Source organism: Triticum dicoccoides, chromosome 6A, assembly GCF_002162155.2.
Source record: "Triticum dicoccoides isolate Atlit2015 ecotype Zavitan chromosome 6A, WEW_v2.0, whole genome shotgun sequence".
Classification (NCBI taxonomy): domain Eukaryota; kingdom Viridiplantae; phylum Streptophyta; class Magnoliopsida; order Poales; family Poaceae; genus Triticum; species Triticum dicoccoides.
The window spans coordinates 607,248,048-607,275,693 of record NC_041390.1 but is presented as its reverse complement, the minus strand read 5'-3'; the positions used below and the strand labels follow the sequence as shown (position 1 = coordinate 607,275,693).

The window sequence follows — 27,646 nt, the reverse complement described above, 5'->3', positions numbered from 1 at the left end:
CGTTGTACATGGTGGAAATGCATACCCCCTCGCCCCCACGCGCGCTCCCATGTTTTTCCGTTTCCTTTTGTTTTTGGTTTTTCTTTTCTATTTTTCGCTTCTTTAAAAAAGTTCTAGATCAAATAAAGTTTTAAATTTCACAAAATACTAATGAATACAAAAAATGTTCACTATTTCAAGAAAATGAACATTTTCAGATTTTTATTAACATTTTATAATATTTTGATGAACATTTCTTGTATTTGAGGAACAAAGTTTTAATCTGATTAACATTTTTTTGAATTTCATGAACAAATTTTGAATTCAAGAACATTGTTAATTGGATGATTTTTGGTGAATTTGATGAACATTTTTTTGAAATTCATGAACATTTTAAAAATGTTCATGAACTTTGTTTTTGAATTGGAGGAATATGTTTTGAATTTGATGAATAATTTTTAATACAATGATTTTTTATTTGATGATTGTTTTTTAAGATTGATGAACATTGTTTGAGTTAAAACGTTCTTGCATTTTAAAAAGCAAAAAATGAAAATGAAAAGAAATGAAAACACAAATGAAAAAAGAAATTAAATAAAACAATAAGGTATGCTAAATCCAACATGATCACCAACTTTCCCCTTTTTCCATCAATTCATTGAGACACAAGTTTTGCATTTTATCAAGAGAAAGATAGAATCAAAATAGAAGGTGTCACTTCCAGCCTCCACAATTATGCTTCTACAGGTGGGTACTCATCATGGTCATGGCCCCATCAAAACATTCTGATATGCTGTTTTTTCATATGCAATGTTTCCCATGTTTCCATCTTTGATCATCATACATCAACATTAACCAGAATATGCCACTCCAGTCACCGCTACCACCACCAACATTAACAAAAAATGTTCGACGTGTATTCAGAAAAAGTCAATGTGTGCTGCAAGGGCAGAAAGAGAAGTATGATAAGCTTTGAATGGAAGGCCCGGTAAACGGCGACAGATAAAAAAAGCAAAAAAAAAACTATGAAAGAAAGGAAAACCAGAGAAATTTGAATTTTATGCTGGGAATGGATAAAACTTTTACACGATGAGTCGATACAAATGGAAAGTCAAATTTATCTTCAAATGTATGTATTATTTTTCCTACGGGACTCTAAGAATTAGTTTAACATAGTCCAAATAAAAACATTTCAGTAGGATAGTAATAAATAATTTACTTTTATTAATAAACTAATCAAAATCCATCATATGGAGGAAACCACACCACATATCTTGGAAGTCGTCCTCTCTAACCCCGCTTTTTACACCTTCATTCCTCCGAAACTCCAACAAAAAACTCGCGGATGGAAGAAAATTGTGTGCAAGAAGGAAGAAGAGCAACATGGGAAAAAAAATAGAACTGAGTTGAAACAGAAGCCCAGCAGGTCGAAATTGAAGCCACAAACTAACAATCCCGAAATCTCCCGTAAAAAAAAGTACAGTCCCCAAATCTTGGAGCGCCTCCTTCAATCCCTAGCAGTAGCACCCGGCCGATCGAAATCTGAAACGTCCGGCGGATCGATGGCCGACGGCGACGCCGACAGCGCCTCCCCCTGGCCGGCGTCGATCCTCCTAGCCCGGCAGACTTACATCGCCGCCAGCAGGAACGAGACGACAGCCACGGCCAAGGCGAGGTCGACGACGGGCAACCACACCGTGGAGGTCACCTTCTGGATCGCGGACCCGCCGGCGGTGTCCTTCTGCACCTGCCACTGCTCCAAGGTCGCCGCCCTGAAGGTACCGCCAGAGGTGGTGGGCGCCCAGGGCAGGTTCGTCCTCCTCCGCGCCGTCTTCGCCTCCGGCTACTACTACAGCAAGGACGACGAGGAGGAGTACTTTGTCTACACGGGCGACCTGAGGTCCCCGTCCCTTGAGAGCATGCCGCTTCCCGAGGACGATGACGGGGGGCTGCGCCGAGTCGGCGAGTTCGGGATCGTGCCCCGCCCCCGCGGCGCGGATGCCGGCGGCCATTACCTGCTGGTGGCGCTCCGCAGCGCGGCGAACAGCTTGAAGGAATACCGGCTCCACGTCTACTCGTCCGAGGACAGGACATGGAGGAGCAAGGAGGTGGCCAATCCATGCCCCCGGGAGTACGCGATCTGGCCGGACAAGGTGATCACTGTAGGAGATGGCGTGCTTGCGTGGGTCAGTTTGCAGCAGGGCATGGTGGTGTGCGACGTGCTTCAGGAAGAAGAACCCCTCCACGCTCGCTACATCCCATTGCCGGCGCCATTGCCTGAGAACAGACAAGATACCTATTTGAAGCAATTCCGGGATGTCGCCTGCTGCGTCGATGGTACCATCAAGTTCGTGGAGATGGAGCAGCGTGTGATCGTGACAGAGATCAGAGAAGAAGAGCCGCCGCTGGACCCCAGGGACAAGGATGTGCTCTACGGTTCAGACCTGATCAAGCTGAGCAAGAGCAAAGGTGTGGAGAAGAAGCCCAAGATCCTGCGCACGGTGGACGGTTGGAGCGCCATGACATGGACCAGGGAGCTAGGGTCCGACTGCTGGCGCAAGGGAAGCATCGTCGATGTTGATGACATTTCGGTCGATGACACGGCGTTACGGTCAGGCCAAGGGATTGATGAATCCACTAGAATCATGCCATCCAGGAACCTGTACTCGGCTTGGCCCACCCTGTGCGGAGATGGTAATGCCATTCTTTACCTCGAATTATCCAGGCATTTGACTGATTCAAGTAGATGGGTGATTGCTGTGGATCTTGCCAAGAAGACACTGAAAGTGGAAGCACCCGGGGAGCACCCTTTTGGAGGATGCCCCCCTTGGCAGCAAATATGCCATCCCTGCGCATTGGCGAACCATCTGAAAATGACTCCACGTAATTGTTGCTGGCTTTCTCTTGTTATATCAACATGCTTGTTACTTGTGAATTTTATTGTTTGCTGCTTAGACCCTTTCAGTGGCTACACACAATGACACAATGTTGTTGGCTATCTGGTTTTTCTATCTTGCCTTTATGGATATATCTTAATCTTTGTATAGATGCCTGTCTGGTTTATGCCTACGGAGTCCCGGTTTATGACTACTATGGCATTGCTTATGAGTTTTTTTCGTTATTTGTAGGCATTAAAGTCTCAGCAATCCAGATCACGCAGAAGGGCAGCTCCGCAAATGAGCCAAATAATACGCCTGTAAGTATTTTTCTATCATGTCCTGCTTTTCATATTTCAAAGAATTCCCACCGGCTAAAGTTGCCTCCCTCGTGTCCGTAGTTCTGCGTCGGTGAGCCTGATTCATATGAATCCAAGAACAAACGTCCAAGGCAGGTTTCTTATCTTACTGTGTTATGAGAACACTATTCTTTGAAGATCCGTGCCATATGTTGATCTGTTTTACACCATCAAACCATCGAATATTCTGAAAGCTATGCTTCAACAGGTGCGCGGAGCCCGGCTACGGTGGGTACCCGTCAATGTCATGCCCCCTCAAAACATTCTGTATGCTGCGTTTCAAATGCACTGTTTCCCATGTTCCCATATTTGATCATCATACATCAACATTAACCAGAACGTGCCACTCCAGCCACCGCCATCGCCACCACAATGTTTCAACGTGTGGGACGGACCCTGCCGCAACCCTATGTATGCGCCACGGGCCCTTGTCCTGACATGTGTAGCTACGACAATTATCAGCCGCTGTCGCAGCAGCCACTAACGCAGGAGCAACAGACGGCACCTAGCAGAGCATTTGGACCTCATCAGGTAAAGAAACTTGTGAAGTTTATGATATATGATCCCGTGTCCTCAGTCGACCTGCGCCCGTAGGAACTGCTACAACATTCTCCTCCTTGTGCTGTATGATTAGAAAGTTCAAGAAAATCAATCATGGGCACCATGTTTATAAATGCGCTTAGAATTCACTGAGGAACTGCTAAAACATTCGACACTGTGTTTTATTCTAATTCATTGTCATATACTCACTCCGTATCAAAATTCAAGACGTTTTTTGACACTGTCATGGTGTCAAAAAACATCTTATGTTTTGATACAGAGGGAGTAACATGTTAAAAACATGGAATTATTCATGTCTGCTATGTTGTACCGCTTTTGTCCTGTTACCTACAGTAAAACTGAACAGAAGTTGCTGTTTGTTTCCAGGCACCCAGTCCATCCTTCAATCACTGGTGGGGAGCCAGTTACCATGGGAGTTCACAGCAACGCCCTGCCGGCAACTCATATTCCTACGGTGAGCACTCAGCCAATGCCAACTACCATCAACGGTGATAGCTGCTGCTTACCTCTCCCAACACGGTTGCAGCAAACACGTAATGGTGCCAGCAGCGTACTCACCTTTATTACTGATTTTCTTCTGCTAGTTCCAGGTAGCTATTATTTGCTGGTAATTCGGCACCTGGTTTTATTTATCGAGTTCGGTAGTTGGAGGATGAACGGGATGCTTCATTTTTTAGATTTACTTTTTTTTTTCTCTGAACTCGATAAATAGAACAATTTTGACCCTTAATCCCTTATATGACACTGCATACATGATTAACATTTTTTTCCAATAGATCTTTTAATGTCTATTTATTTTCATACATGCTGTATATTTTTTGTATACATCTAAAACAATTTTTATACATGTTTTATGTTTTTTCATATATATGATTAACACTTTTACAAAAAAAATGTTTTGAACGTTTTTTTCAAATACATGTTAAGAATTTTTGAAATGCACATTGGAACAATTTTTGTATGATAAAAAACTATTTTTTAACTATGCAATTTTTTCTACATTGTACAATTTTTTTTGAAATGTCACGAACATATTTCTGAAATTCATGAACATTTTATTAAATGTAAAATACATTTTTTAAATTTACGAATCATTTGTTTTTGAAATACAGAAACATTTTTTTACATTGTATAAACATTGTTTTTGACATGGCCCGCGGTTACTGGGCTGGCCCAGTACCAGCTCCCAGCAAGCGAGTCGTGGTTAGGTCTCGCTCTAGAAGCAATACCGTGTGGTCAGGTCTCACTCTAGAAGCAATAGCATGTAGGGAAGCGTCATCACTTGCGGAAGATCTAAACTTGGAACACCTTTATATTGCATCTGACTTAACAAAAGTGGTGAATGGAATCCGGGTCAGTTTTGGAGGCGCTTTCGGAGGGATCATTAGGGAGATAAAACAAAAAGAAACATCCTTTATTTCATGTAATTTTGTGCATGAATTTCGAGCTACAAATCATGAAGCTCATAAGATAGATAGGCTTGGTACTACTCTTCCTCAGGGGAGACATATTTTGGTTGGGTTCACCCCACGGTGCTCTTGTTATACCGGTAAATGTTCATATGAATTATTAATAGAGCCTGGCTGTCTTTCCTCAAAAATAAATAAATTATGCACACGATTCCGATCGATCCTTTGCACAGGAAGAAAGATCCCTAGTGGTGAATGTACATTTTCGAAGCATCGATTTTGCTTTTTTGTCACGCCTTCCATGAATATGATCTCATGATAAAAATTTGCAAATACTTGGAACATTTGTCAAAGTATACCACAATTTTTTTTTAGAATTTTTTGAACATGCTTTCATTTATTTTTTATATTTTACTGCTCATCCAAGCTCATTTGAGCTCGAGCTCAGATACTCCGCGTCCCACTAGTGGAGTACTACTACAGGGAGGCCAATAGGAAGCAGCAGGTAGACATGAAGTTCCTGGCAAGGTTGCAAAGACATTTTTCATTGATGAGTTGATTTTAGTGCTGTGTGATCTTGAGTTCTTGACTACAGTTAGCTTAGCTCGCACCAAGAATTGCTTAGGAATTAGTGTTGTCATAGCAGACAAACAAGTAGGAGTACATACATGATAGAAACGTATGATGATGCCGATCGATTTGGAGAAACAAGTGATCATCGACAGAAACATCATATCACACACAACCAGCACACACGCACAGTCGGAGCAAACCAAAGAGGCACACTCGAGTGGAAATCGATCGGTGCACAAACGAGACATGCGATACTTGTAGTAGTAGTAGCAGGAAGCAGCTAAGGTAGGCGATCGATGACGCAGGCGAGGCGCGCGGTGCCGGCCCATCCCATCACGCGTGCTTGCAAGTGAGGTTCCTGAGGCAGGGGAGGTTCATCTCGGCGATCTTGACCTTCTTGTCGGCGCGGCTGCAGTGGTGGCCGGGCGCGCACTGGATCTCCACCTCCCGCTCCACCTCGCAGAAGCACGCCTTGTCCGCCACCACGCTGCAGCACTTCTCGGGCACGTCGACGAGGGGGAGGCAGTTCTTGAAGTACATGGCCTGCGTCTTGCATGGCTCGGGCTCGAACCGGTACGCCGCCGCCGGCGTCGCGGCGAGCGCGGGCACGCGAGGACGACGGCCAGCGCCGCCACGGCGAGCTTCACGGACGCCATGGGAGGATGGATGGAGCTTAGCTAGCTAGTGGTGGAAGCAAAGTGGAACACCCGATGACAGGGGTCAGCGCGGATCGATGGGCTCAACACATGGCGTGTCCGCGTATTTTATAGGCGATCCATGGCACCTAGGAACGGCGGGGTAACGTGCAGCGGAAGCGCGGAACCCCCGATCGAGATACTAGCGTGGTACAGCGGACCTCTGTCCTCCTCTCCCGTCTCTTGTTTTCTTAATTAGTGGGGTTGTCGGGTCGAATCAGGCTTATGCATGTGGCGATCCACTGGTGCATGTGATTGGTGGGCGCATGCTGGTTGTGTATACGCTCCATTCGGCAGCTCTCTAGCTAGGGATGACAGTTTTGCCCATGGGTATGGGTACCTGCGGGCACCCTACCCGAAAACAATGGGTATGGGCAAAACATGAAGAGATTTTCTACCCACGGGTAATGGTTACCCATACCCGTAAAATATATGGGTAGGGCATGGGTAAAAAATTGTGCCCATGGGTAACCCAATAGATACCAAAAAAATTAATAAATAAAAATAACTCCTATAACATGTTGGGTTAGCATCCAACTCATATGGTCCAACCCTAAATCTCATATTCCTTAAACAAGTCATAGCTCATAGGCTCATAATCACCTGCTCGCCACTCCTCATACATCCTATGTGACTCCTCAAAAAGATGAAATATCGACTCTTTGCTACCAGATTCTTGTCGAACACTCAATCCAGCGATCCCCAATTCCCATCACCGCCTTCCACAACGTCGGCCTTCCACCAACCGCTGCTCATACTCCCCTGATGCTTTCAAGAGGCCACCCACTGGAGGAGGCCACATACGTGCTATACTACTCTACCATGGTCATTTGAATTTTAAACTCATTTCTCTACCTCTTAAGAATTTTAATGCTATATATTGCACCCAATGAATACCCATTGGGTATAGGATACCCGATGGGTATGGGCATGGGTGTCAGTTTATACCCATGGATATTGAAGTGGGTGGGTATAAAAAGTTTCTATGGGTAAGGGTTTGGGTAGAAGGAGTTTGTACCCGCCCATACCCTACCCATTGCCATTCCTATCTCCAGCGGACGGAGCGCCAGTTTGACGACTCCAGAAAAATGCGCTGCGGGCCGCTCCACTCCGGCTGCTCCAGGAGCAGAGCCTAAATAAACAATTTTGTAACTAATTTAGGCCCTGTTTGAATATCCACTAGATCCGTGAAATTAGAGAAGTTGCGGAGCACCTACTTTTCAGCTCCAGTATTTTAGCCTACGACTCCGCTGACTCGGCGAGCCGAGTCTGAGAGCGGAGTGCCTCCGAACACTCCCTTAATCCATAGATAAATCACTAGTATGGCATTGACTGCATTTACGACATTCTGACTCTGATCTAAACATGCACGCACTAAGCAAACAGATGTGGAACGTTTGGCGTGCGCGTGGAGCAGATGTGCAACGATTGGCGTCCACGTACGACATTCTGACTCTAATGTATAGGCACAACCGCGTGAAGAGACGTGGGATCGACCCACGTCCGAGTCCGTGACAGCCCACGATCCGACGTCTCAGATCATGGCCTAGCTGTCAGAAACTCTCCCTTAGTGACTGGCAAAAATAAGCGCATAGGTGTGAGCTCGGCTCGGCTCATTCCCGCGGCGCGACGCGTCGTGACGAGGCGTGGTGTGGCGAGGCGGGCGGCGGAGGAGGAGCACGCGAGGGCCTTTTCTATTCTCAAGTTCCAATAGCATGTGCAAGCCAATTCCTTATAAAGAGGTCCAACTCCTCCACTCGCGGGGTGAGACTAAACTTCCCACTACACCTAGTATCAATAAACCCACATGGGCCCTTAGAGATTTTCAGAAATTGCTAGATGGGCCTAAAGCCCACCCCAAATTTTAGCAATCCCTCACCAGATCTCGAGGGCCCATTGTGTCCTCTATTCCAATTGTTGTTTCGATATATCAGTGTTTTAGTGAAGACCTGTTAAAGTTGAGCTTCACCTAGAGCAAGTAGCTACACTTCTTCACAACTGAACAATGGACTATACCTTGAATTGTCAGTTTGGCGTAAAGAAGCTTCACCACATGTCTTACTAGTACTAGGCTGCCGAATGCTGACCCCTCAGGTGGAGCATATAAGTCACACTCCTGGCATATTCATGAGTTTACTAGAGATCACCCCAATCTCATAGACTGTGACCAGTAGTCGGGCTCATATAGGCGTGTTCCTCCAAAGATCGCTCTGTAGAATAACATCTTGCTTACATAAGCTTTGGAACACATTAAGACAGTAGTCCTCCAAAGATCGCTCCCAGGTCCTACTTCACGGGATCTCCGATCACATAGGTTGGGTTACCACCATGGCAACTCATGTGGGTCTCATACCAATCTCTCTCGATGCACTATCTATCACAACACGTCATAGCCCTTTTGTAAAGGGACCTGCCAGATTCTTAGCCGTATGGACATACTCCAACGCTATGAGTCCGGAGTTTCTTAATTTTCTGACAGCTTTTAATCTCATTCTTATGTGTCTGTTGGACTTCATATTGTCCTTTGAACTCTTCACCTTGGTGATGACAGTCTGATTGTCACAGTTCATAAGGATAGTCGGAACAGGTTTATCAACCAATGGCAAGTCCATCAAAAGATCTCGAAGCCGTCCTGGTTCGACACCAGACGTGTCTAATGCTGTTAATTCTACTTCCATTGTCGATCTTGTTAAGATCGTTTGCTTGCAAGACTTTCAGGAAACAACGCCACCTCCAAGAGTAAACATATACCCAGTTGTGGCCTTTATCTCATCAGCATCAGTGATCCAATTCGCATCACTATACCCTTCAAGTACCGACGGGTATCCCGTATAGTGAAGTCCGTAGTTCATAGTACCTTTCAAATAGCGCATAACTCTCTCAATAGCATGCCAATGCACATCACCCGGGTTCGAAACAAACCGGCTCAGTTTGCTCACAGCAAACGCGATGTCAGGCCTCGTTGCGCTCGCCAGATATATGAGTGAAGCAATGATTTGAGAGTATCTCAGTTGATCCTTAGCCGTGCCTTCGAACTTCCGAACCAACGCACTAGGATCATATGGTGTTTGAGATGGTTTGCAGTCCGAGTATCCAAAATGACTCAACACCTTCTCAACATAATGGGATTGCAGAAGTGTGATCCCACCCTCATTATCTGTCAGTAGCTTGATGTTCAAGATAACATTAGCCACACCAAGGTCCTTCATCTCAAAGTTCTGAGATAAAAACGACTGGACCTCCTCGTACACGTTTCTCGTATACACCAAGGTCCTTCATCTCACGGTGCACATTTCTCGTATACATCTAGAATATTTTTTATACACATTTTAGCATTTTTCAAATATATGATTAACATTTTTACAAAAAATGTTTTGATTTTTTGTAAATACATGTTAAACATTTTTGAAATACACAATGGAAGAATTTATGGATGATAAAATACTATATTTTGAACTATGCAATCATTTCTTTACATTGTACAAACATTTTTGAAATGTCACAAACACAATTTTTGAAATTCGTGATCATGTCTGCAAATGTAACATTTTTTTAATCTACGAAACATTTGTTTTTGAAATACACGAACATGTTTTACATTGTATAAACATTGTTTTTGACTTGGCACGCTGTTACTGGTCCTGGCTAGTACTAGTCCCTGCAGGCGAGCCGTGGTTTGGACTCGCCGCACTAAATGGCTGACTAGCCACTGGGCTGCAGTTAGTAGGCCTTGAGCGCGTGGCCTGTTTGCGCAAAAACGAAATATTTGTGCAGACGATTCCACCCCTCAAAAATAATAGAAAGAAGTATACAAATCACCCTCAAATTCATTCTTTGGGATATATACCTCACTGAACTCAAAACCGGGACAAATAACACCCTAAAATTACTCAAACCGGGTTAATAACCCCCTTGAGCGGTTTATATGTAATTTGGAGCGGTTTTTGTCCCCCCATGATTCTGATTAGGCGCTGACTGGGTAAAGAACGCTGAGTAGGCCAGTGTGGGTCCCATTAGTCAGTTATCCCTGCTTCTCCTCTGTTTCCCTCTCTCTCACGCAAAAAATCCCCAATCAAGCGGACGAACCCTAGGCTTCTCGGCCAATCCCAACCCGAATCCACGGATGAACCCTTGCTTCTCCTCTATTCTCGTTGCTCTCCTCTCGCCGTCGACCTCCAGAAGCAATGGCGTCGTCTCGGGTGGTTCCAACAGCCTGGTCACCCTCTCGGACCTATCATCGGCGGTGAGCAGCCAGCCGTGCGAGGACCCGATCAGGTACCTGGTGCGGATGGGCGGGTAGGCATGGCGTTCCGCTTCGGGGCAGCAGTTCAAGCTAGCTGCGTAGGCTCGTATTACCGTGGGCGCGTACGATTTGACGGTAATCTGATCCGAGACTGCATATACCACTGTCTGAAGGTAACACAAGCTGAAGCTAACACATTGGTGAACTAGTACAACATCTGACACACACACCACCCATGGTACACCACTGTCTGAAGTCTGAACCTTCGGAATAATAATACTTCTCTGGTATTTCTCTGCCTACTAAATTTTCATCTGCTAATCTATTGCTTCTGATGTGTTTGCTTCTTATTTTGTTGGTAATTGTTTGCTCTATGTGTGTAGGGAATTGACTGCAAATATTTTCTCTGGCATGATGATCCGCACACTCCATTTGTGAATCTGTTGCTTGGTGATTTACGCGATGTTGTGTATCGACTGAAGGAACGACTGAGGAATGAAAATGATTTGCTCAACACCAGCTTGTCGAAGAACAAAATGTTGGATGCCTATGTGTGTGATTTGGAAGTCAAGCATCGTGGAGAAGTTGATGTCTTGAAGAATAAGATTCAGAAACTGCAGTTCTTCTTTGTGCTTGCTCTGTTCTGCTTTGTCATTTCACACTTGGAAATGATTGTCCTGAAGAAGAAGCTAGTTTGTGAAGGAGTCAAGAAGAAGCTAGTTTGTGAAGGAGTCAAGAAGAAGAAGAGGAAGAAGCTGGTTTGTGAAGGAGTCATTTATGTATGCTGTTTTGCTTTGTAAGCTTTTAACCAAGATTCAGAATGAATGCTGTTAAAAGGATTCAGAATTTGTACTGTATCTTCTTATGCAAAATTCAGAATTTGGTACGATGCCTCTTGCAAGTGTTGTGAAAAGATTCAGAATTTGGTACAATGCAAAATCTCAGTTTTATGTCTGATCTTCTTATGTAGAATGTATACTGTATGCTGATACGAAAATATTCAGAATGTATATCTGATCTTCTTATATGTGTTGTGATGTATGCAACACTGTTTTATCTACGATGAACCAAATATAGAAATATATTGTTTGCCGTTATGAGAAGATCATCTACAGTGAACCAAATATATTGTTGGCCTGGTACTTGCAATTTGGGTTTGTTGCACCAATTATACTGTAGGGGGTTCCCTTACAGTCTTTCTGTCAAAAAAAATATTAGAAAAAAATACAAATATATTGTATCTTGTTATGAACAGCATAAAATATGCAGTGAACCAAATAGTAAAAAAAACAAATATACTGTATGTTGTTATGAAAAGACCATCTGCAATGAACCAAATATTACAAAAAATACAGAGATGTTGTATGCTAGTATGAAAAGATCATCTGAAACACCAATCCTAATTTATAATACAGAACATAGTAGCATGATAGTACAGAAAATACACGACTCCATATAGATATATATTACATGACATGACTCTTGACACAAAAATGACTCCTCAACATCAAACTGGAGGACCTGCTCTGCCTTTCTTAGCTTCTTTGTATGCAGCTAAATTGAAGACACAATGTTGTGGCAAAGTTGTAACTTGTTTAGGTGGAACAAATGGAGTAGCAGCACTTCTCTGAACCTTTGCTGATCTAGCCTTGCCGCCTAGAGCATGCTTATCATATTTCAGCGAGCTTGGTTGTGATACAGGCAATGAGCTTGGTTGTGAATTTGTCTCCCTAATTTGAATGCTTGTAGGTCGTCTGCACTCATGCACTTGTAGGTCTTGAGCTACAGCCTTTCCCTTGCTCAGCCTTGCAACTTCTTCAACCTATTACATGTACACATTAAAACTTATGGACTACATGGGTATAATATGGCATGTGAGAATGTAGTAAACATTTGAAATTACTTATGTTCAGCACATTACCTTTGATTTCTTTGAAGTTTCTGCCTCATAGGCTTCTTTCTGTAGTTTCCTTTTCCTAGACATTTCTCTGACAATATGTGCATTTCCATGATGCTTAGTTGCAGCAGCATTATTTGTGCAACTTTTCATGTTATGGCCTGTCCTATTGCATGAACTGCAAGTGATTTGGCCACCCACCTTGCTCATTTTTATCCCTTTTGGTGCTTCTCCTTCTTCTCTTTTCCTTTCTTTCCTTGGCCTTGCTGGCATTTTGATGTAACCAGGTGCTTGTGGCCTCATATGATCAGCAACCGGCCAATTTGACTGACCTTCCAATGGCTCCAACACATGAGAGTATATTTTCTTGTAAGCCTCAATGGAATAACACTCAGCTATGTATGCATCCAACAATTGTGAGCTCTTGTAGATGCAACTTATTGCATGGCAGCAGGGTAGACCAGAAAGCTGCCAATATCTACAAGAACAAACCCTAGTTTGCAAATTCACAGTGTACTTGTATTTATCATGCTCTAACACCTCAAACCCATCTCTTCCATTCCAGATCACATGACAATTTCCAAATCTTGTTATATTCTGCTTCAGTTTTTTAAATATGTTTGGACATATGATTCCTGGCCATTTCAAACACTTGGTAATGCATTCTTGTATCCTCACCATAATTTTGCATCTTATCCACTCCAGCATAGATATAATAGGTAGATATCTTGATTCCATGATCCAGTTATTGAATGACTCACACATATTATTGTCAACTGAATCACAGTAGCTTCCCAGCTTCATGTAAGCCCTACTCCAGTGAATTGGGTCTGTATTCATCATGTCCTTTGCTCCTTCAACTGTGAATTGAGCCAACTGTGCTCTATTATAGTTGAACAGAGACCTGTTATGCTCTGACTTTGTCATGTTCATCTTTGCTGAACAACAAATGCCTGTGAGTCTTAATTCCATAGGAAATCACTGCTTTCTTCATGTGCTCTCTGCTTCTAAAAACCATGCCAAGCTGAAAGTTGGGTTTTTCAGCTTTGTTATCAAATCTAGGCCATTTGCTCTTCCTTCTAACCATAGTGGTACCTCCTTCTTCATCACTTTCTTCATCATAAGAGAAGTTATCCTCATCAGAGTCAAAATATGGAGTTTCAAAACCAGCATCCAAATCATCATCAGATTTACATTGTACTTTATTGTCTTGCATTATAATTCCACTTCTCCGCCCAAGCTTCTTAGCTCTCTCATTCCACCTAATCTCTCTTGCAAGCTTTCCCAGTTCCTCTGCCTCCGAGTCCTCTCCAGAACTACAATCAGGTATTGGCACATATTCACTGTCCTCTTCATCGGATTTGTCAACAGGAGGTGCTTCTGCTGCTGGAACATGTTCAGTTGATATATCATTATCTGCACCAACTATTGCAGCAACTTCTTTCTCTGTTTCAGTAGCTCTTACATCAAACTGTCGCACTATTTCAGATGTAGTTGCAACAGATTATGCTACTGTTTCAGTTCCATTTGCAGCAACCGCCCTTCTTGTTACTTCCATCTTAGGAGGTACAACAACTTCAGTTGCACCAAAGTGTGCCTCCAACTCAGTTGGACCTGTCGCAACTTCTCTCTCTGTTTCATGAGTAGATGATGCACTAACTTGAGCTTTTTCAGCAGCACTTACCATCTCATCAACCATTTTTGTGTCAACAACTTTCACACTAATAAGTGGTAATTTTGTCCCTTTGTGCCTAGAGTAAGTTTCTCTTACATTTATTGACAACAAACCTGCATATATGTCAAATTGCTCATCACCTACACATATGTCAAACTGCTCATCACTACCAGATAGCATGGTTTGGTCTTGGTGCATTTCTTTATCACGGAGAAAGTGCTCCTGCTGAATTGGCATGTTCATTTCTTCAACAAAAACATCAGCATAACCACCATCTTTTATTCCAATGTCCATCCTCTTCACCGAATCATCATCCGACAGGAACATAAGACCATCACTGAATTTTTTTCCTGGAAGTAACCAATGTAATTTGTAGCTGTAAGTACCTATGTAGTGACCTCTTTCCACTTGAAGAATATCTTCTGCATAGTTACATAATTCTTTATAGGACAAAATATCCCTTGGAATGAACATCTCTGCCACCAATTCCCCAATGTAATCCAACTTTCCATCCACTTGCTGAAATGATCCATAGTAATGAAACCTGACAAAGAAGTTGTCCAATGGACCGGGACCAGGAGAACCTACAAATTCAGACAGGAAGAATTGAGATTCAGAAAACAAATAAAGTTGAATCTTTAGCTCTGACCATACAAAATTCAGGAAAGAATGTATAGGAAAAAGTAACATTCAGTCAAGCATGCCAGATCATTTACTCTGCATTGAAAGTATGTACCGTGCAACTTCAGTTCATTCAGGCAAAATATGTCCACTTTTGTCCTAAACCAAACAGGAAAATCATCTACAATAAATTCAGAAAAATATGTGCACTGAAAGTTCATTCAGCCTCATTTACTCTGTAGGAGAAAGTGCCAGTTTTCCTACACCAAATTATCTTGAAAGGTCGCTCCTTTTCCTACCAATTCTCCTTGCATTCAAAGTTCAGTCAGCCCCACTTTTTTCTGAACTATCATAGGAACAGGGCTACCACCCACAACAAATTCTCCCATTTACTCTGTAGGAGAAACAGGGAATAAGATAGAGAGAGAGAGAGAGAGAGATGGCCATCGGTTCACAGAGATATGGCCACTTTTTTCTGAACTAACAGGGCATAAGATAGGAGGAACACAGTTGACAAAACAGGGCATCATCCAAAAAGCCACATCTACCCCTAAAATCGTAGCACTAAAGCGCTTAATTCCCGTCATATGAACCCATGCCTCTACAGCACACGCGATTCCGCCTGCGCTCGCGATTCCGTCGGCGAACGACACCTGAACCCAAACAGAGGAGCGACCGAGATGGAGGGAGACGCACCTGGACACATGGCTTGGTTCCGCCCGCTACGGATGAGCGACAGATGAGGGAGGTGACGGCGGACGGCGCATGCGATTGCCAAGCCCTAGCGATTGAAAGAGGGGAGGCGATTCTTCTAGAGGTGGAGCGCTCTGATGAAGAAAAAAGGAAGGAGACAATAGACAAAGGAAGAAACGAGACAACCATCTGACTAATGGGACCCACACTGGCCTACTCAGCGTTCTTTGCCCAGTCAGCGCCTAATCAGAATCATGGGGGGACAAAAACTGTTCCAAATTACATATAAACCGCTCAAGAGGGTTATTAACCCGGTTTGAGTAATTTCAGGGTGTTATTTGTCCCGGTTTTGAGTTCAGGGGGGTATGTATCCCAAAGAGTGGATTTGAGGGTGATTTGTATACTTCTTTCAAAATAATAATTTATGCAGACGATTCCGATCCATCCTATGCACAGGAAAAGAGATCCCTAGCCAAGTACTACCTTCATCCCGGTTTATTAGTCCCCTTGTAATCCTCAAAATAAAAATAAAAAATTAGCCCCCCTTTTTTTTAGTGTCATATTTTGACCATGATTTTTACTAATAAAATATAAGTTATATATAGTAAAAATAATATTATCGAAATATGTTTAAATACGAATTGAACGATATATTTTTTTGACATGTATTAACGTTTTATTAGTAAATCTATGGTCATAGTTTGACATAAAATATGAAGGGGACCAATAAATTAGGACGGAGGTACTACTACAGAAAGGCAAAGAGGAAGTAACAGGTAGACATGAAGTTCCTCACAAGGCTGCAAAGGCAGCAGCATAACAGAGCGGGGATCAATTAGCTTAATCAACATACATCAGATGGAGATACTTTTTTTTTATGAAAATGCTCCAACCTACTCCCTCCGTTTGGAATTACTTGTCGAAGAAATGGATGTATCTAGATGTATTTTAGTTCTAGATACATCTATTTCCGAGATAAGTAATTCCGAACGGAGGGAGTATGTACTACTCTCTCCGTCTCAAAAAAAGTGTCTCAAATTTAGTATACAACTTTGTACTAAAGTTAGTATAAAGTTGAGACATTTATTTTGGGACGGAGGGAGTATGTACTCAACGTAAAATAGGTTTAACATTTCTCGTATACATTAGTAATATATTTATACACAGTTAACATGCACATTGTACATTTTTAGTATGCATAATTTTCTCAAAGGCATTTTTCATTGATGAGTTCATTTTAGTGCTGTGTGATCTCGAGTTGTTGACTACAATTAGCTAGCTAGCAGTCCTAGCACCAAGAATTGCATAGGAATTAGTGTTGCCATAGCGGACAAACAAGTAGGAGCACATACATGATAGAAACGTAGAAACGTACTACGACGATGACGATTTGGAGAAACAAGTAATCAGCAGAAACATCATATCATATCATACACAACCAGCACACGCAGTCGGAACAAACTAAACAGGCACACAACACGAGATCGATATACTTGCATTGTAGTAGGAAGCAGCTAATAAGGTGGGTTCCGTGATGAAGAGGCCACGGCCCATCACGCGTGCTTGCACTTGAGGTTCTTCATGCAGGGGAGGTTCATCTCGGCGATCTTGACCTTCTTGTCGGCGCGACTGCAGTGGTGGCCAGGCGCGCACTCGATCAGCGCCTCCCGCTCCACCTCGCAGTAGCACGCCGGGTTGGCCACCACCCCGAAGCAGCACTTCTCGCAGTGGCCGAGGCGGAGGCAGTTCTTGAAGTACATGGCCTGCGTCTTGCAGGGCTCGGGCTCCGGCCGGTACTCCGCATACGTCGCCGCCGGCGTCGCGGCGAGCGCAGCACACGCGAGCACGACGGCCAGCGCGGCGGCGGCGAGCTTCACGGACGCCATGGGAGGATGGATGGATGGATGCAGATGGAGCTTAGCTAGTGGTGGAAGTTGAGTACACCCGACAGGGGTCAGCGCGGATCGATGGATGGGCTCAGCACACGGCGTCTTGGCGAATTTTATAGGCGATCGATGGCACCTAGCACTAGCAGCGGCGGGGTAACGTGCAGCGGAAATGCGGAAACCGCGATCGAGATACTAGCGCGCGTGGTACAGCGGACCATGTTACGACCTCTGTCCTCCTCTCCCATCTCTTGTTTTCTGCTTAATTAGTGGGGTTGTCGGGTCGAATCAGGCTTATGCATGTGACGATCCACTGGCGCATGTGATTGGTGGGCGCATGCTGGTGATCATGCATATCCTTGCATGTGCTTGCTAGCTAAGCTCACGCGAATTAAGGGAATATAATCTTAGTTAACTGGGGGTTTGGTGAAGCTCTCTGATCAACGGATCCGAGAAGAACAGCTAGCGTAGGAGGGTAGATACGCTACGTCCCCTCGGGGTCTGCGGGTGTACAGCTGACACTCATACATACGCACATATACGTTCGTCCCTATGAACACACTCACGCGCGCGCACACACACATGTACACTCTACTCCTACGAACTCTTCGAGAAACTGAGCCATCACATCATTTTGAGATTAACGAAGTTGCTACAGACGTCTTCGTAATCGATATGAATGTCTTCTCCTACTGAACACACATCACCGATAAACCTGAAATTAATTCAAAAAAATGTGAGCACCAATCTCAAGTGTAGGACTTGAACTCAGGTGGACTGAAGATACTACCATGCTCCTAACCATCTAATCATAGGTTGGTTCACCTCAATCATGTCTTCTATTAGGAGTACTACTATCTACCACCAATACTCTCTTCGCTACACCATCCAATGGTACAACTTTGCCTTGTGTTTAGCGACACCGCACGACACGCCCTCTTCATCTTCACACTCTGTTCCGCACCAATCGCGGGGATCAGGATTTGATCATTTGCTCCATTTCACCTTGTAGTTTGATCATTTGCTCTGGTTTATCTCAATGGAAGGTGGGCCCAGATCAAAGTGAGAAGCAAAACGGGGTAGGCGATTAAATCTTTCACCTAGTTGTGCCCGTCTCAGGAGACGCCTCACCGACTTCGCCTTTCGTGATGTCACACTTGCATCGCTCCAAGTGAGGCTTCCATTGCTACTACGTACCCCCGGTAGGGTTGCCCCTACTCGACATCCGCATCCCTAGGAAAATACATAGAAAAATGATGTCATTATTTGCTCGAATCGAAACAACTGTTCGCCAAGGACTCTACATGGTCCAACGAGTGCGGTCATGCAACCTTGGTCAAGCTCGACTGAATGTTCTGCACAGTGGACTAGGAGGAGCGGCACTCAACTGCTCACTTCGATGTCTCTCCATCGTCATCTCCACCCATTTCGACATTCTCCTGGACTACACTTTGTGACCCACTTGTTGGCGGCGATTTTAGTTTGAGAGGTTTTGGATCAAGAGGGGGCGTTTCATGGAGCGGGTTGAGGAGGGTTGGGCGCTCGCTGGTGATGAGGCCGACCTGCTAGCTCGTCCTTCAGTTCAAGAACATGGCCCGTCAGGTGATGAGTGGGAGGGGTTTGTCTAGGTCTCAGTCGACTGAGACTTGGCGAAGTCTCAGTCGCTGACGTATCATGCATGTGGCTGCGACGATGTTTGCCTCTGCTTTCGCTAGTTCACGACTTCTCCATGTTGGGCTGGATCGGTAGTTGCTTTTTCTTTCTTGCTGTAAGCCCTCATCAAGTCCGTCGCTCATGGGCTAGTAAAATCAGCCCGTTTTTTCTTTCTTTATTTGTTTGGCAAGTCAATTTTACAACTTCTGGTTCATTTCCCTGCTTTCTTCATTTTTTGATATTATTTCTTCTTACATTTAAAAAAATATTTTGTATTGTTAATAAAATGAAAAATAACAAATAAAAATAAAAATCATACCCGCACCAGTTGCATTCATGTTGTACCACTTGTTGTTGATGGTAGGTTGCGACACCTGTAGTTGCAACTCTAGTGATGGACATGCAGCTGGCCCCCTCACCCTCTAGTTGCAGTCACGTTGTATCCCTTATCGTTGTAGGTGGGTTGCGATATGTGTAGTTACAACTCTAGTGGTGGACATGCAACTGGCCTCTCTCCCTCTAGTTGCAGTCGTGTTGTACCCATTGCAATTGCAAGTGGGTTGCGACATGTGCGTTGCAACTCTAGTGGCGGACATGCAACTGACCGATATCATCCCCCTCTAGTTGCAGTCGCGTTTTACCCCTTGCAGTTGCAGGCTGGTTGTGATGCGTGCAGCTGCAATTCTAGTGGTGGACGTGCAACTGGTCGACGTCTCCCCTCCAGTTGCAGGCGGGTTGCAACGCATGCAGTTGCAGCTCTTGTCGTGGACATGCACCTAGTCATCCACCAGCCCCTCCCCCTCCAGTTCCAAATCGTATTGTATCCCTTGCGGTTGTAGACGAGTTGCGACACGTGCAATTGCAACTCTAGTGATGCACATGCAACTGGTCAACATCCATCCCCTGCAGTTGCAGTCACGTTGTACCCCTTGCAGTTGCGTGCACGTTGCGACAAGTGCAATTGCAGCTCTAGTGATGGACATGCAACTAGACAAACGTCCCTCCCCCTCAAGTTACAATCGCATTGTACTCCTTGTAGTTACACACGGATTGTGACACGTGTAATTATAGGTTGCGTTATAATACCACCATATATGTATATATATAAAGAAAAACAAGAACATATTATCAAAAATGATAAAATAAAAAATAAAAGAGGAAACAACATATAACTAAATAAATAAATGAGGAAAAGCATAAAATACATGAAGATGAGAAAAAAATGGAAAATCAAACGTGTACAAACGAGTAAATGAAAAATGAAAAAACAACAGAAAAAATGGCAGACCAACAAACAAAAAAAAAGCGACCGACAATGAAAAAGGCTCCAGCCTGTAGCTAGGCAGCCCACCACGCGAGCAAGCCTCACCCCCGACAGATAAAACAAAGCCGAAAGAAAGCAGCCCAATACAAAACGTCAGACGTTGGTTTTTCACGAAACAGCATACATCGTAAACTAGCAAAAGAAAATCTAATGGCTAGGCCGGTCGACTGAGACTTCATTAAAACTCAGTCGACTGAGTTTTAGCGCTTCCCATAATATATTGTTGTACTTTGCACTTGTTTTAGGTGAAAGATGCATGCCCAGTAAATTGTCTTTGTGATGAGCCTAAGGACTGGAGAACACAAACTACCTCCTTGGCTGATCTTGAAAATGTGGAAATGCAGGGCATGGACGGGGAAGATCATGAGTTTGATTTCTTGAAAGTGATATTTACATGTGCTCTGGTGCTTAAAAGAGTGACTCTGAAAATGGTAGATGGTGTCACTCCATGTTCCGATTGGTGCTCAAAAGTAAAAAACATCTTCATGGAGCATCCTTTTGTCGAGTGCAACATTGAACTGGTAAGCAGGTCTAATGCATGGTTAGCATACTCATAGAGGTAGAAATTATTTGTTCTTCTACAGTTTTAGAAGTCTGAACTCATCCTTTAGCCTTCTGCCTGTATTTTAATCGTCTAATTGTTATCTCTGTAATTTTCATGGTTTACAAATTTCTAGGGCTGTTGGGATGTGTCAATGGCATGCTAATTATCTGTTTAATGCTGACTTAGTTTTAGCTTGGTTATATACCCTCTTTTTGTTTCCTAAGAACTTACACTGTGATGGTCCACATGCTACATCAATGTTCTTCTATATTCATGCTTGCCTTTTTTTAGGTTTAGTTTCCATTTAAGATTCTTTGATTGGCGGGATTGTAAAAATGTAGAAATATGAAAAACATATGATTTGAATGTCATGTCCATTCGAACCCTACGAGATTTGAGATCGTTTGATTGCATCATAGGAAAAACAAAGTATTTTTTTTTCAAGAGGTTAGAGTGGTTGTGAGATTTCCTATGGAATATAGTATAGATGATTCCATAGGAAAAATTCCTATATGATTCAATCCTACGAATCTTACGGCCAGCGTAAGAAAAAAATCATAAGGACCCTTATCCTCCAAAATACCATGAAAATCCTTTGAAACGAAGACCTAATGGTGGCCGAGAGGACTAAAAATTCTTTATTTTATATATAAGTCAGCCATGCCATGTACTTGGTTTCACATGGTATACATGTCAGATGCTATATTGTTTTTCATGCTATACTAGTTTTCTAGTCTACTGAAGTATGCTTGTGTATGCTCTCTAGTAATTGGCTGAATATGCTATATTTCTTTGTGCATACATCCTCAGATTTTATTTGTGAACTCTTTAGTCTATGCCAAGTTTCTTAGCTTAGTCACACCATGTTGCTCTACGCATTTTTCTCTGTTCTAGCAAGGGCAGACTTCATATTACCATATGACTAAAACTGTTTTTGTTTTACCTCCTCTGCATACGCAGGGTCTACATACGGGTACGGCAACCAAAGTTGTGGGTTGACATCATTCTCATGCTTATGTTTGCGGAGTCAGGATGCTCTAACAAGACAATCTCTCCCACCTGTTTCAGGATTTTGCTTCGTGGCTTCAGTCCATACTACGTTCTGTTATTTTTCGCCGTGGGCCTACAGGCTCGAAGTGGTGCACTCATACAATTCCTAGCATGGTTGCTCTGCTCTTTAAATATTGTATTACTCCTTTTGGTTGGCTGCCATGGAAATTGCCAAGATTAGTAACGTACTCAACCTATGCTGTATGCATGGTCGCGATTGTATGGACGTGTTTGGTTGCTCGCACTGTTTTTGGTTTTGATGATACGAGTTTCGGGTCATGTTCTGCAAGTTATTTGGTTGCCTAAATTGCCTCTTCTTGCATGAGAGCCAAAACACAAGCACATCCTTTGGTTGCATCTATGTGCTCCCCAAATGTAACGTTCGGGTGTTTGATTACGTGTGTGTTGATGGTTACTCTCATCTCTTGTTCTAGTGGTGAATTTATCTCATACCATCAAATTTGAAACAACTTCATCTACGAGCACTGAAATAAAAAAAGTTACAACTTGAGTTGAACGAGATGAAACTAGTGATCAAAGAAAATTTCAAAGGATTGACCGTGTGCAACGAATTTGATGAAATTCATCTAAAATACGTCCAAGCTTGAACATGCAATTGAGTTATAGTTAACAAAATTGAATGTCTCCTGCTAGAGTAGCCGACACCCAGCTAGGTACCAAAAGCCCCAAACACACCCTCTGCTAATGAATAGTTGAATACAGATACATGATATATACTGCAGAGAGGACTCATGATGCCGTAGGGCAACAACATCGTGGACGCCGTGCCAATCAATGGAATTTGAAGAACGGGTTGCGAGCCTTGGATCGAGATGAATTTTCTTTTTTGGAAATGGAGGTATACCCCGGCCTCTGCATCATAATGATGCATGCAACCATCTTATTAAAAGTTCACAAAGTAACATCAAGTCGTCAAAATATTACAGCTCGCAAGTGGAGCGAAAAAAGAACAGAAACAAAGTTCATGCCGACAAAACATAACCGGAATGGCAAAAAGAAGGATAAGCTCCCTAGACTCCTACCCTGTTATGCGACCGCCATCCGAACCGGTTGAATAAAGCCCGTGCTACCATCTCCCAGTGGTTGCACCCAGTAACCAACGGCTCCCTGGATTCCATGTGAGTAAGGACCACGAACGGATCCAAGCAGTAGATCTAAAGATGACCTGCAAGAAAGATAAATTGTTTTGTCTGTTAAATATCAAATCGTTCCTGCAATTTCATATAGCCCACAAAAGCGCACATATTCCGATCCGAATACGGGCCGCCGTAGTATATTCAACCCCAGTTAACCACGTTCCAAACAACGTTGTAATGTCAACTGGAGGAGTAATGTTAAATGCTATATGAATCGATCTCCACAATAATTTAGCGAGTGGGCATTCAAGAAATAAATGTTGTATTGTTTCATCATGATCATAAAAACAACATCGTGGACTACCTACCCATCTCCTCTTGATTAAGTTGTCCTTTGTAATAATTACTTGTTTGTGGACAAACCACATAAAGATTTTAATTCGCAAAGGAACCTTAATCTTTCAAATATGCAACGATCTCGAGATTGGGCCAGAATTAACCAGATCCATATAAAAAAATTATCGTAAAAACTCCATTCCTAGCTAGTTTCCATTGCGTCGAATCTGGTTGGTTAGAGAGTTGAACATCTATCAATCTCCGAACCAAGTGCATCCATGCATTCCAACGCTCACCAACTAACGCTCGTCTGAACTGGATATTCAATGGACTCGTATGTAGAACGGTGCCTATGTAATCCTCCTTACGCTGCACTATGTTATACAGGGTGGGATACTGGATGGCCAGGGGTGTCTCTCCTAACCATGTATCCTCCCAAAACCTTGTTGACATCCCATTGCCAACTAGGAATTTGACCCTTCGAAAGAACAAGTCCTTCACTCCCATGAGCCTTTTTCAAAATGGCGAGTCGGTTGGTCTCATGGTAACCTGAGCTAGTGTTTTCGACTGTAGGTACTTATTACGCAAAATCTGTGCCCACATGCCCTCCGGCTCAGTCTCTAACCGGTATAGCCATTTGCTCATAAGGCATTTGTTCTTGATTTCTAAGTTCTCAATACCGAGCCCCCCTGGTATTTTGGTTGACAAAAAATGTCCCATCGCGCGAGACGGTATTTCCTCTTGGCCTCATATGACTGCCAGAAGAATTGAGATCTGAAGAAATCAAGTCGTTTTCGTACCCCTTTTGGAATTTTGAAGAACGATAGTAGGAACATCGGCATACTAGTCAGTACTGAGTTAATCAGTACTAGCCGACCTCCATAAGACATGAGCTTACCCTTCCAGCAGCTCAGCTTTTTCTCTATTCGATATTCGATACATTTCTATTCTTTATTAGATAACTTACGGTGATGGATCGGTATGCCCAAATAACTAAAAGGTAAAGAACCCAATTCACATCCAAACAATTGTTTATATGTATCTTGTTCGTCTTTGGCCTTCCCAAAGCAGAACAGTTCACTTTTGTGGAAGTTCATCCATGGCCGCCCTCTATTGGCTTAAGATTGTCTTTGTGAGTTTCACCAACTGTGTTGCTCCTTGTTTCATGTCCTTCTGCATTACAGACACTAAAGTCAGATCGGCGACCGCGAAGGCGATCGCGGCGGCAGACGCGGGGAAGATCGCGGGGGCCCGGCCACGGAGGTGACACGGTCGACCTCGTCTCAGGGCCATGGCAGTCGGTTCTGGGCCCTCGCTGGCGAGGAGTCTGAGGACTCCAACGAGGAAGAGATTGTTGGGGAACGTAGTAATTTCAAAAAAATTCCTACGCACATGCAAGATCATGGTGATGCATAGTAACGAGAGGGGAGAGTGTGATCTACGTACCCTTGTAGACCGACAACGGAAGCGTTATGACAACGCGGTTGATGTAGTCGTACGTCTTCACGGCCCGAGCGATCAAGCACCGAAACTACGGCACCTCCAAGTTTTAGCACACGTTCAGCTCGATGATGATCACCAGACTCCGATCCAGCAAAGTGTCGGGGAAGAGTTCCGTCAGCACGACGGCATGGTGACGATCTTGATGTTCTACCATCGTAGGGCTTCGCCTAAGCACCACTACAATATTATCGAGGATTATGGTGGAAGGGGGCACCGCACACGGCTAAGAAAACGATCACGTGGATCAACTTGTGTGTCTAGGGGTGCCCCTACCCCCGTATATAGAGGAGCAAGGGGAGGAGGCCGGCCGGCCCTATGGCGCTCCAAGGAGGAGGAGTCCTCCTCCTAGTAGGAGTAGGACTCCCCTCTTTCCTACTCCTACTAGGAAGGGGAAAGGAAGGGGGGAGGGAGAAGGAAAGGGGGGCGCCGCCCCCCCTCTCCTAGTCCAATTCGGACCAGGGGGGAGGAGGCACGCGGCCCACCCTGGCTGCTCCTCTCTCTCTCCACTAAGGCCCATACGGCCCATTACTTCTCCCGGGGGGGTTCCAGTAACCCTCCGGCACTCCGGTTTTCTCCGAAATCACCCGGAACACTTCCGGTGTCCGAATATAGCCGTCCAATATATCACTCTTTATGTCTCGACCATTTCGAGACTCCTCGTCATGTCCTTGATCATATCCGGGACTCCGAACTAACTTCGGTACATCAAAACTCATAAACTCATAATATAACTGTCATTGAAACCTTAAGCGTGCGGACCCTACGGGTTCGAGAACAATGTAGACATGACCGAGACATGTCTCCGGTCAATAACCAATAGCGGAACCTGGATGCTCATATTGGCTCCCACATATTCTACGAAGATCTTTATCGGTCAGACCGCATAACAACATACGTTGTTCCCTTTGTCATCAGTATGTTACTTGCCCGAGATTCGATCGTCGGTATCTCAATACCTAGTTCAATCTCGTTACCGGCAAGTCTCTTTACTCGTTTCGTAATACATCATCTCGCAACTAACTCATTAGTTGCAATGCTTGCAAGGCTTATGTGATGTGCATTACCGAGAGGGCCCAGAGATACCTCTCCGACAATCGGAGTGACAAATCCTAATCTCCAAATATGCCAACCCAACATTTACCTTTGGAGACACCTGTAGAGCTCCTTTATAATCACCCAGTTACGTTGTGATGTTTGGTAGCACACAAAGTGTTCCTCTGGCAAACGGGAGTTGCATAATCTCATAGTCATAGGAACATGTATAAGTCATGAACAAAGCAATAGCAACATACTAAATGATCAGATGCTAAGCTAATGGAATGGGTCATGTCAATCACATCATTCTCCTAATAATGTGATCCCGTTAATCAAATGACAACACATGTCTATGGTTAGGAAATATAACCATCTTTGATTAACAAGCTAGTCAAGTAGAGGCATACTAGTGACGTTTTAGTTTGTCTATGTATTCACACAAGTATTATGTTTCCGGATAATACAATTCTAGCATGAATAATAAACATTTATCATGATATAAGGAAATAAAATAATAACATTATTATTGCCTCTAGGGCATATTTCCTTCAGTCTCCCACTTGCACTAGAGTCAATAATCTAGATTACACAGTAATGATTCTAACACCCATGGAGCTTTGGTGCTGATCATGTTTTGCTCGTGGAAGAGGCTTAGTCAACGGGTCTGCAACATTCAGATCCGTATGTATCTTGCAAATCTCTATGTCTCCCACCTGGACTAGATCCCGGATGGAATTGAAGCGTCTGTTGATGTGCTTAGTTCTCTTGTGAAATCTGGATTCCTTTGCCAACACAATTGCACCAGTATTGTCACAAAAGATTTTCATTGGACCCGATGCACTAGGTATGACACCTAGATCGGATATGAACTCCTTCATCCAGACTCCTTCGTTTGCTGCTTCCGAAGCAGCTATGTACTCCGCTTCACATGTAGATCCCACCACAACGCTTTGTTTAGAACTACACCAACTGACAGCTCCACCTGAAGGAAATATGCCCTAGAGGCAATAATAAAGTTATTATTTATTTCCTCATATCATGATAAATGTTTATTATTCATGCTAGAATTGTATTAACCGGAAACATGATACATGTGTGAATACATAGACAAACATATAGTCACTAGTATGCCTCTACTTGACTAGCTAATCAAAGATGGTTATGTTTCCTAACCATTGACATGTGTTGTCATTTGATTAATGGGATCACATCATTAGGAGAATGAGGTGATTGACATGACCCATCCCGTTAGCTTAGCACTTGATCGTTTAGTATTCTGCTATTGCTTCCTTCATGACTTATACATGTTCCTGTAACTATGAGAATTGTGTAACTCCCGTTTACCGGAGGAACACTTTGGGTACTACCAAACGTCACAACGTAACTGGGTGATTATAAAGGAGTACTACAGGTGTCTCCGAAGGTACATGTTGAGTTAGCATAATTCGAGATTAGGTTTTGTCACTCCGATTGTCGGAGAGGTATCTCTGGGCCCTCTCAGCAATGCTCATCACCTAAGCCTTGCAAGCATGTAACTAATGAGTTAGTTATAAGATGAAGTATTACAGAACGAGTAAAGAGACTTGTCGATAACGAGATTGAACTAGGTATTGGATACCGACGATCGAATCTCGGAC

General features: G+C 43.6%; 2 protein-coding genes and 1 pseudogene across 2 annotated transcripts; 1 reads left to right on the top strand and 2 right to left on the bottom strand.

Annotated features, from left to right (window-relative positions):
• Positions 1–1,541: 1,541 nt before the first annotated feature.
• LOC119316103 lies at positions 1,542–3,370 on the top strand. Its single transcript, XM_037590468.1, has 3 exons — positions 1,542–2,862; positions 3,108–3,175; positions 3,353–3,370. Exons 1-3 carry the CDS (start codon positions 1,542–1,544, stop codon positions 3,368–3,370), a joined length of 1,407 nt encoding a protein of 468 aa, XP_037446365.1.
• Positions 3,371–5,856: 2,486 nt separating this feature from the next.
• On the bottom strand, positions 5,857–6,463 carry LOC119314561 (annotated as a pseudogene).
• A 10,456-nt stretch (positions 6,464–16,919) lies between these two features.
• Positions 16,920–17,562, bottom strand: LOC119314560. Its single transcript, XM_037589265.1, has one exon. It carries the CDS (start codon positions 17,465–17,467, stop codon positions 17,135–17,137), a length of 333 nt encoding a protein of 110 aa, XP_037445162.1. The 5' UTR covers positions 17,468–17,562; the 3' UTR covers positions 16,920–17,134.
• Between the last annotated feature and the right edge of the window lie 10,084 nt (positions 17,563–27,646).